This window comes from Garra rufa, chromosome 4 (genome assembly GCF_049309525.1).
Source record: "Garra rufa chromosome 4, GarRuf1.0, whole genome shotgun sequence".
NCBI classification, from domain to species: domain Eukaryota; kingdom Metazoa; phylum Chordata; class Actinopteri; order Cypriniformes; family Cyprinidae; genus Garra; species Garra rufa.
This window is the reverse complement of record NC_133364.1, coordinates 35,051,599-35,063,317: the sequence shown is the minus strand read 5'-3', so window position 1 is coordinate 35,063,317 and position 11,719 is coordinate 35,051,599. Positions and strand designations below refer to the sequence as shown.

Genomic DNA, 11,719 nt, shown 5'->3' with positions numbered 1-11,719 from the left:
ATTATACGTTGATACCCATGTAATATATTAGAGTTTTAGGAATCTTTAGTAGTTTTGCATGAATACCGAATCCCGGTACCCATGCAAAATTCCTTGCTCACAGACGAAGAGTCATAAACTTTCCTTCCCTCTAAAGTGAATCCTATCATTGGCTCTCTGACCTTCCAGAGGTGTGACTCTTCCTAGACCTTAAAGGGCTCACACACAGTTCCGCCTCTCTTTCTGAAAAATCTTGATTGCTGCCTGTGTAAAATAGGCTCACATGAGCCAGAGCCGGAGTGGGTGTGCCCTTGCCCAGTGGGCCTCCAACATATAGAGCTGTGTGCTGTCTCCCCAGATGGCTCTCAACCACACAGAGTCAGACTAATACCACTGGAGTTCATTTCATTCAACCATGGAACCCATCATCATGGAAATGTCAGACACTTCTCTCTCTTCACTTCTGGATGTCTCTGGATCCCCATCTCTGAAGTGTGGCCTGCGGTTCCTCAGAACTGCTTATTCAGGAGAGAGGCCTCTCCCAACCACAGCAGAGTCAAGAACAACCTCGCAGTTTCAAGAAATTGCAACTTTGGCCATCAAATGGAACCAGTTATCTAACAAAACTCTTGTGCACAAATTACCTCTAATTCTGCCTTGCAAATTGATGTCCCTTTACGATTTCCGATCAAGCAACATGCTCAAATGCATTAATACGGTTATTTTTCTGTGGCTAAGAAAATATTGCTTAGAGTTGATATGAAATTATATATCGCTATGAATGTTCGCTAGATAAACAGATTAGTCAATGGTGAATTAATTCCGCTAAAGTTACCACTGGTGGCTTACAAAACTGCTATGGGTTCTAAAAATAACCACAAATATGCTTTTATTTGCAGTTCATTTCATTCATTCTGTGTGGCTGGAACTAGAGACCTGTGCAGGATTTTTCTTTTTTTTTGATCCTCCACCTTGACTTGGAACTGGGAACCACATAAATGTAATTTAAAAATTAAGCTATGGAGCAGTAGCAAGCATCAGACAGCCTAAAGCCGATGATGTATTGTTTGGGCGCCCTTCTGTAGAACATGCCGGCATACCAATGACATCATGACACCATGACTCATGTAGCCAATCCGAATTGGTGTGTAGCACACTCTGGTGCACAAGCACAAGCTGAGGTGTTCCTATAGGGTCAGCAATTTTGTTTAAATGCTATTATATACTTCCTATGTAAAATGCAACTTTATTCGATACCACTAAGTTAAACTGCACTGGTATATAGATAATCGTGGTGTAACGTATACCCCATTTGTACAATGTATTATTTACTTGATCTTCCAATAAGAGCAACCAGATTACTTACAACAGACCAACATTATAGCAACTGCAGCAGTTTTATTACCTCCATGTGTATTTGTATACAAATAAAAGTGAATGGAGTTGATGTTTCACCATTATAAACAGACAGAATCTATTCTTTACAATAAAGAATCTCTTTATATGTTAAGTAGAATATGATTTATAATGATAAAAGGTTGCTTAATTGCTAATTAGTTTTTGTGATTGTCACTTCTATCTAGAGTCAGGGGAGGAGTGTTCAGATCCATCATGGATGAAACTCGAACATCTGGAGATGAAGATTTGTTTCCAGGATACAGGTACTATGAGTTCATTTGGGAATTCAATTTACGTCTGGAGAGCAAAATGAATTTGTGTCAGTATTTGACGTCTGCATTTACATCTGCAAGACGTAGTTTGCTCATCTGCAATATGTCTATTGGACATATCCTATCAGATGTCAAATAGACATCTAGTAGATGTATTTAAGATGTTTATGAATTTGAATGTATGTAAAACTGACATCTTACGGACGTCTGCGAGATGTTTGTACACAGAGATGCTTTCCAGATCAAGAAATCTTTAACAGACATCTTGCAGACGTACGTGTGCTATCTGGGAATCAATTTTAATATTACATTTAGTTGAATTTATTGACATGGAATAAATATAGAAACATTTTTAATGAAGTAGGGCAGTGATTATGAACGCAGCTCCTCTGAAGGCTTGCGAGTGCAAGAATCAGGTGGTAGATATTTGATAAGCATGTCACATCTTCTGAGTTTTTTACTCATTAAAACCAAAATGTGTTCTTCAGTGATTGTATATTGTAGTGAGTTTTGCTTTAGCCAACCTAGGGAGGCAAAATAGTGTAGTGATACTCACATTACAGATGAGATTATGATTCTTGGATCACGTCTCACTTCATTTTATGGAAAGTGCCTCAGTGATGCTGTTGCTATTCTTTGTCACTAAAATGAAAAATTGCAACCCTCAGTAAAGGACCATCAACTGTCAATTCAATTCAAGTTATATAGTTTATAGCGCTTTTCACAATACAAATCGTTGCAAAGCAGCTGATTATAAAATTTATGTTACTACAATATATTTGTCAGGGCACATTGTTATTGGACACTGACAATTCAATAGAAACAAATTTATAATCAGTCTTGCAATGTTCAAGACAAGCCATAATTGGCAGTATTTTTAAGGTTTGTGTCAGAAGACTGCACAATTAAGGAAGAGCTGCTTGACATTGTACCGCTGAATAGCAGAACTTATGAAAGATAATGTAACACACACACAGTTTTCTACCTAAATATATAACATAAATATAAAGTGAGTTTGATCATGATAAATGAAAAGCTGATTCTTGAGGGGTAAAGCAACTTAAAAAAACAACGACTTTATTTTCTATCTTATTTTAGTTCAGTTCATCAGAAGAGATCAGAACCAGAGCTCAGCTGTGTGTCTATAAGGAGTGACTTATATCTGAGTGGTCTATGAATGAGCCAGTAAAGTTCAGGAGTGACGATACGCAGCCTAGACTCAGATATAACAGAGCTATATATAATTTGCATATAAAATATTATTCAAGTTTGGTATTTATTTGATCAGGTGTTTTCAACATGTGTTTTTAACATTCTTGTGCTTTGTGGAAATTTTATTTATCTTTCTGAAAATGTAACACACACACACACACACACACACACACTTTTCTACATAAATACATTGTAAAGGGAATTATTATGAAGTGTTTTTTTTTTTAAGTGAGTTTGATCATGATAAATGAAAAGCTGATTTGTTGGGTAAAGCAACTTTAAAAACAACAACAACTTTATTTTCTCTGTTTTAGTTCAGTTCAGGGGAAGAGATCAGAACCAGACCCCAGCTGTGTGTCGATGAAGAGTGACTGGTCTATGAATGAGCCAATAGAGTTCAGGAGTGGAGATACACAACCTAGACTCAGGTATAACTGAGTTATATAGAATTTGCATATAAAATATTATTCAATGTATTTATTTGATCCTGGTGTTTTCAACAAGATTTTTTTCTTGTGGTTTGTGGCTATTTCTTTTTTTATCTGTCTGATAATGTAACAAACAAACACACACACACACACACACACACACACACACACACACACACACACACACACACACACACACACACGCACACTGTTTCTATATAAACAGTGTAAAGGAAATTTTTTAAATTTTTTTTTTGAAGCTTCTGTCCTTAACTTTTGCCTCCTTGTAGCAACTCAGACCACATTTACACATAGCTGGGTATTTAGAGAAACGAATATTTCCTCCCCTCCGATGTCTAAACTTGTCATTTATATCAACCCACATAAATACGCCGTCGAGCGCCATAATAACTATGCCAAACCTATGGGCAGCAGTATAGGGAAAAGAAAAAAGCCATGCAAGCCAATCAAAATCCTCAGAATCGAAGTTTACGAAGTCTACCCTCATCAGTCAAATAGTACAGGGTGAGGGCAACTTTTTTCTCTACACTGACTGTGGACCGCATAACAGTAGTCTGACCAAACAAACTGTAAAAAGGGCGCTCACTTGACGTTAAGCATTTTCTGGCACATAAAGTTTGAGAACCTAAAACCCTGTTTCTCCGAGATTACACAGCAACACATAACCGGCGTTTTCAGAAATCTCCACTTTGGCTGGAGTTTTTTAGAAATAATCCTTTTCTGTGATAAAAACGGGGTTTTCATGTAAATGAGAGGCCAAACTGCAGGGAAATATCTGCGTCTTCCCTTCGTGTAAACTTCAATAATACCCTTCATGTGTTATTGAAGTTTGGTATTTATTTGGTTGTGTTTTCAATAAGAAATTCTTCTTGTACATTTGTATGGTTATTTTTCTTATCTGTATATGATAATGGCACAAATCATAACCTACACTATATTTCCAAAAGTATCGGACACCCCATTTTAATGAACAGATTTGACTACTTTAGTCATTTCCATGGGTACAAATCTTGATGTTTAAGCATATAATAATATTCTAAGGAATTGTGCTATTAGTTTTATAGCAAAGGTTTGGACAGGACCCTTTTTCTATTCTAACATGATAATGCCTCTGTGTATTTATTTATTATTTTATTTATTTATTTATTTCAAGCAAATAGTGTGACAGCAGAAAAAAAATACATAATAATAATAATAATAATAATAACTTATACACTTATGCTTGAAATGGAGTGGGGAGAAGTAACACTTGTATGAGGCAAGGTTCAAAAAGAAATTATTGATTCAGTCTAGGGATGCACTGATACGAATCGGCCGAGATGCTTGCGCGTTTTGTCAGTAAGGCCGGTTCTGTATTCAGCGGTCAACGCCATCAGGTGCGTGATTTCACGTTGAGCCTTATATTATACACACAGCCGTTGTTTACTGACGAGCTGTGCAAATCCATGTTCATTATCAGTGTGAATGTGCACAGCTCGTCAGTTTGTAAATGTGACTGATCTGCAGAAATAAAAGTCCTAAGCCCAGCTGAACACCGCTGGTGTGAGTTTAAATGCAGACCTTGATACAGTGTATGCCAAACAAAAAAAGGATATGCAACAACTAGCAATGGTACACTAGGTGTACACCATGACAAAGACACATTTTATAGAGTTGTACATATTAATGTTATAAATTCAGAATTTGAGGCCATTTATTGTTTAAAATACTTGACAAAATGTATGAATGTGACATTCAAGGTCACAAGTAAAGAATGTGCTCCCTTGAAATGCTTAAAGTTATGGGTTCTTTAAGAAAGATGCACTACTGAAGTGTAACAGTGTAATCAATGTAATCAAGAAAAAAGAAAGAGCAGCCTCTGAGCAATAAAGCATTTTTATAATGGAGTCCTGAAAGAGATTACAGCAAGACAATAAAGAGATCTCAAATGTTTCTAACAGCCCATTCTCATTTTGGACTCCTTTCTCTCAAATATTTATCATTTAATTGTGTCTACTTTTATTTCTCCAAAGGAATTTTAGGAGCAACATCTGAAATGCTGTTGATACTAAAATGAGAGATATATGACAATCACAACTCCTGAGCTTAGGAAGAGCAACCACTGAACAATATTTTTTCACTGGGAATGGCCCAATCATAAAACAAGTTACTTAATATCCAAATGAATGAGCTTACATCATCACAAAAAAGAAAAGAAGTCCCCCAACCTAAAATTATTTTGGCACCCCTGACATAAATGAAATGATTATAATATATAATATGGTAAAGTCGTTTAAATAGATAACTTATTATCTCTCTGCTTCAGCTTACTTCATCAGAAGAGATCAGAACCAGAGCCCAGCTGTGTGTCTATGAGGAGCAGTGCCTCTAAGGATCAGTCAGTAAGGTTTAAAAGTGGAGATACATGGGCTGGTCTCAGGTATAACATTTCTGTAAATATGATATGACCAAAGGACATGACACAGAATTTAAAAGAGATTGTGCTTATTAGTGAATCCTTATTATGATGTGGAATTTTTATTTTAAAGCCATGAAGTCATCAAACTCAACTTGTTTAGATCAAATCAGATGAAGAAGTTTGAGCATCTATATGAGGGAACATTACAGCAGGGAAACCCAACACTGCTGAATGAGATCTACACAGAGCTCTACATCACAGAGAGTGAGAGTGGAGAGATCAGTAATGAGCATGAGGTGAGACAGATTGAGACACAATCCAGGAGAGCAGCAACAGAGGACACAGCTATCAAATGCAATGAAATCTTTAGACCTTTACCTGGACAAGACAAAGCCATTAGAACTGTGCTGACAAAGGGAGTCACTGGCATTGGAAAAACAGTTTCTGTGCAGAAGTTCATTATGGACTGGGCTGAAGGGAAAGAGAATCAGGACGTCCAGCTCATATTTCCACTTCCTTTCAGAGACATCAACTTGATAAAGGACAAAAAATGCAGTCTTTCAGGTCTTCTTAATTTATTTTTCTCCGAAACTCAAGAAATGAAAATAGCTATTGAGAAACATAAAGTATTGTTCATCTTTGATGGTCTGGATGAGTGTCGCCTGACTCTGGATTTTAAGAGCAAAGTCAAACTAACCAGTATGTTTGAATCAGCCTCAGTGGACGTGCTGTTAACTAACCTCATTGTTGGGAATCTGCTTCCCTCTGCTCTCATCTGGATCACCTCCAGACCAGCAGCAGCTGATCTCATCCCCTCTGAGTGTGTCCATCGAGTGACTGAGGTACGAGGATTCAATGAGCCACAGAAGGAGGAATACTTCAGGAAGAGAATCAGTGATCAGAGTCTGGCCAACAGGATCATCTCACACCTGAAGACATCCAGGAGTCTCTACATCATGTGCCACATCCCAGTGTTCTGCTGGATCTCAGCAACTGTTCTAGAGAAGATGTTGAGTCCAGCAGAGAGAGGAGAGATTCCCAAGACTCTCACTCAAATGTACACTCACTTCCTGATCCTTCAGACCAACATCAAACATGAGAAGGACTATGAGAGGAACGTCACAGATGAAGATATGATTCTCAAACTGGGAAAACTGGCTTTTGAGCAGCTTGTGAAAGGCAACCTGATCTTTTATGATGAAGACCTGAGAGAGTGTGGCATTGACGTGACAGAAGCATCAGTGTACTCAGGATTGTGCACTCAGATCTTCAGAGAGGAGCTGGGCTTGTATCAGGGGAAAGTCTTCTGCTTTGTTCATTTGAGCCTTCAGGAACATCTAGCTGCTCTATATGTGCACCTCTCCTTTACAATCAACAACATCAATGTGTTTGACCAAACCAAAAAACGTCTGTTGCCTAAGATTTTTAATCAAAAGAGATATAATTCATTATCTGAGCTGCATCAGATAGCTTTAAAAAAGGCCTTAATGAGTACGTATGGACATTTGGACCTTTTCATGCGTTTTCTTCTGGGTATCTCAGTGGATTGCAATCAGTCTCTCTTACAAAAACTACTGACACAGACCGGAAGCTGCTCCTACAACAAGAAGGAATCAGTTCAGTACATAAAACGGAAGATCAGGGAGAATGGCTCTCCAGAAAAATCCATCAATCTGTTCCACTGTCTGAATGAACTGGGTGATGATTCACTGACGCAGGAGATCCAAGATTTTCTAAAATCTGGAAAACTAAAAGAAACCAAACTCTCGTCTTCACAGTGGTCAGCTCTGGTTTACGTGTTGCTGACATCAGAGCAGAAGAGGGGTGTTTTTGATCTAAAACAGTTTATTGGAGCACGACATACAGCAGATGAAGTTCTTCAGAATCTGTTACCTGTGGTTAAAGAATCCGGATCAGTTAGGTAAGTATCAATGAAAACAATCACTCCACTTTCAAAATATGACCACATTTATGATTTTTTTATGAACTTTTTTACTTAAGTAACAAAATGCAAAAAAAAAAATCTCACAGAATCACAATGCTGACAGTGAGCAGGAGGTGTGCGAGGCATGTTTAATATAGCAGCTGAGGAGTGTCTGTGTAAGAGCTCGATGTTTGTTGAGCTCAGTGTGAATGATGAAGATAAAGGAATGAATGTGAGGTGGTCAAAACTGACAGCAAACAAATTTGGACAGCTGCTCTTCTAATGATGTTTATATGTATGTTTTATTTTCTTTATAAATTACATTTGCATTTGTGAAAAAGATTTATTATAACTATTCTATTCGGAGGGATAAGATGCTGATAATTAAGCAAGAACAGGGCTTACCACGAATGCAACAGAATCAACTGTCCAGGTGTTGTCAGGAGGATGTTCTGTTTGTGTTTTGGGACTCTTATAATTTTCTTTAGTTATATCATTGGGGCTTTTATGCCTTTTATTGTTGGTAGGACAGTGTAGATTCAACAGGAAAGCATAGGGAAGAATGAGCACATTAAAGGTTGTATCAGCGATTTCTAGGCTGAAAAACAAAGTGTCAATTTCAGCTGACCTTTCATCACGATCCGCTCGTTGCCTGCCCCATAAATTGTCTGTGAAAAAAACGCATCTCTCTGGTCAGCCTACGGTCCGAGATATGCCAAAAAAACAATCGGCACTACCAAACTTTCCACACATAAACAAACATTGTTCCAACCAATCAGCGTCAGGGGTTTGGTGTTGTGGACTTTCCTACTGGTGCAGGGATGTGAGGGAGGCGGAGCGAAAGTCCACAACACCAAACCCCTGACGCTGATTGGTTGGAACAATGTTTGTTTATGTGTGGAAAGTTTGGTAGTGCCGATTGTTTTTTTGGCATATCTCGGACCGTAGGCTGACCAGAGAGACGCGTTTTTTTCACAGACAATTTATATGATATGACTGATTGTTTTGCTCTTTACACAGGCTATGTGGCTGTAATCTCACTGCTCAGTCTTGTGAAAGTTTGGCATCAGCTCTACAATCCTCAAACTCTGTCCTGAGAGAGCTGGACCTAAGTAACAATGACTTGCAGGATTCTGGAGTGAAGCTGCTTTCTGATGGACTGAAGAGTCCAAACTGTCATCTAGAGATTCTGAGGTAAATGGTTTTCAATCAAATAAATTAACAAAATATTTAGTGTGTTTAGTAAATTATAAAGTTTGTAATGCAATTTTTTATAAATATACAGTGTGCCACAATTAATTTATAATCCAGTGTTTGCAGTATTTTGGAGTTGCTTAGTTCATACTAAATTCTGCTTTACACAAACTCCATCTTATGCAGTTGCTGAGAGTTTGGGTCACTTATAAAATGCAAATGAAAACGCAACATGCATTAAACATCTGCCCTTTTAATTATGGACAATAGTCATCCATATTAATCATATTGTAATGATGAGTCTATGGAGTGAGGGTCCATTTTCAGCATTTTACATACAACAGAGCAAGAGGATCAATGAGACGCAGTGTACATCCAAAACCAAGATAAACAATCCAGGGCCAAATACAGTTATCCAATTAAGAAGATAATAACGCTCAGAAATGTTAGCCGGAGCTAAACAAAACTTCGCGAAGAGTGAGACAGAGGCTTAACCCCCTGGGGTCGACAAACGTGCCGGCAGGTTTTGTGGCAGTTTCTCTGATAACCCCAAAAGGAACTTCAATTACTCTGCCATTTCTTATCTTACAGATAAGAGTAATACATCAGCTGAATCTGTAAAGTTTACTTTTATTTGTATACAGTTATAATAACAAAAAACTCTCTGTGGTCTTCATTCAGAAACGCGTCATTAAAAAATACTATAACTATAAAATATACTATATTATTGAGAACAGATATTCTGTGATAAAGTAATCCATATGAAAACAACGCGATGTCTAGTCTATCCTATCGGAGCTAATTATATTTTATTCGATCACGCCCACAAAGCAAGCAAAGTGCGGGAGGTAAACGCCCACTTCACTGTAACAAAGCAGTGAGTTTTCAAGTTCATCTGGCTTACTGTTCATTTCTAGAAAAAGACACCCTGTGAGGGTTAAGACTTATTTTTACCTCCATCAGAAGAACAACTCTATGCAACGAAGTATTGCCTGTTCCACTTCCTTAAAAAGTGTTCTTTTTCTATTGTTTTTGTTATTTTGTTATGACCATTGTGCTTGCCTTTTGACCACCACCTTTAAAAGTTTTAAAAGTTTTCAGAAATGGTACAAAGTCTATCCACATCTCTTTGGTTAGATCAGGGTGCTCAATAATGTGTCTTTGACCTTCATTATGCTTGATATGCAGACTCAAACTGACAAGAAAGTGCATCTGCTTTGGTGTTCTTGGAACTTGGACGATAATTTACAGTGAACTAAAACCATGTGAAGAATAGAACCCAACTAGCCTATCTGTGAATGAATCTTTTAGCTGAGCAGAGATACTCCAGATTGCGATGGTCTCATTTCTCTGCTTCAACATATAGACATGGCTAATGTGTGTTTTATGAGAGTCAGAATAAACAAAAATGTCGTCCATGTAAACGATGACCCATCTTCCGAGCATGTCATGGAATACATTGTTTATTAACCCTCTGGGGTCTGAGGGTGTTTTGTGGCCCTGATATTTTTTTTTTTTCTGTATCTTAACATATTAATGGGTAAAGTCTGACTACATTGTAATCAGCACAAATTGGGCTACAATAATATGTAAGCACAGTATAATCAAAGAAAGTATAATCAAAACTTGTATAATGAAGATCAAAAACACATTGAGAAACCTGGTCTAACCACACAGATGTAAAGAGACATTGTTTTATTTTTGAAAACTGAAATTTTTCTAAATTCTGTTCAAGTAAAACAAGTAAATCGTACCTGATATTTAAGTGCTTGCAAAACTCAACAGCAGTCAACGAATTGACAGCAGTTTTACACTAGAATATTAGTGTAGTTGAACCCTTGAAGTTGCTAACGCTCTCAGAGGAAAACAATTTGAAGAGACTCCAGTAAATGTCAGCAGGATTCATTTGTTGAGCAGGTTTCAGATCTTTAAAAAAAACAAAAACAATCATCTGTGAGCATGTTAAAATCAGAAGCATCATACATATTGTAATCATACACTCACGCATTTGTACTAATGTAAAAAAGGACATTTTATATCTGAGAAACTGATTTTTGTTTAGCACATTAAACATCTATTCGTGAACTATTAGTATTACTAATAAACATGGTCTAAACACACTTAGTATAAACACTTTACATTCAATTGTTGTATGATAAAATTGAATAAATATGATCTTACACTCATGAACACAAGCATGCTTTGTATGTATTATACAATACATGTTATCTAAACATTCTTAGACTATATTATTCAGTGTTACAGCGTAAAGACTTACATTTATCATGCATCGTTTTCTACAGCATTAGAAAACATTGTGGCGTTGTGAGACATTTAGATGCAATGAATTAAACATACTTCATAATGTTTGATTTGATGTAGTCAGGAATTATAGTTTGGAAAAAGTCTAATTAGTAAAAAATTTACAAGTTTTTTACAGTAACACAGTAACTTTTATTAACCCTTTAGAACGTACGATCACACCGGTGTGATTTGTCTTGGCTGGTCCCTTATGCGTATGATCACACCGGTGTGATTCGAACGTTCGCCGCATCACGTGATCAGCTGCTGAATTCAAATCTGTTTTGGCGCTTTTGCTGGCTCTGAGCCAGATAGGAGGCGCTGAGTGCTTGTCATATTATCACAACTATTCAGTGTTTTCAACCAAATAATGCTTATTTTAGGTTTCAAACATTTAAATAGACATAAGTACTAGCAAAACCATACATTTATAGTTTGTAAAATACACACTGATGTCTATGGAAGCAGCAATAATGATCCTACAAATATATTCTGACAGCATCATTTATTGATATCATATACAGATTATGCAGGTAACTATAAAGTTCACTCTCCTCTTCTTCCAGCTCACCAGAGACTTACTTTAATGTCT

The 11,719-nt window shown here is 37.1% G+C and overlaps 1 protein-coding gene across 1 annotated transcript in view; it reads left to right on the top strand.

Moving 5' to 3' along the window:
- Nucleotides 1–11,719, top strand: part of LOC141333941 (NLR family CARD domain-containing protein 3-like) — a 40,928-nt gene that overhangs the window by 13,026 nt on the left and 16,183 nt on the right. Inside the window, exons 2-6 of the mRNA XM_073839092.1 lie at nucleotides 1,563–1,640; nucleotides 3,176–3,289; nucleotides 5,616–5,729; nucleotides 5,839–7,629; nucleotides 8,653–8,826. Coding sequence (XP_073695193.1) covers nucleotides 1,591–1,640; nucleotides 3,176–3,289; nucleotides 5,616–5,729; nucleotides 5,839–7,629; nucleotides 8,653–8,826 — 2,243 coding nt within the window. The 5' untranslated portion in view covers nucleotides 1,563–1,590. The remainder of the gene's footprint in view (nucleotides 1–1,562; nucleotides 1,641–3,175; nucleotides 3,290–5,615; nucleotides 5,730–5,838; nucleotides 7,630–8,652; nucleotides 8,827–11,719) is intronic.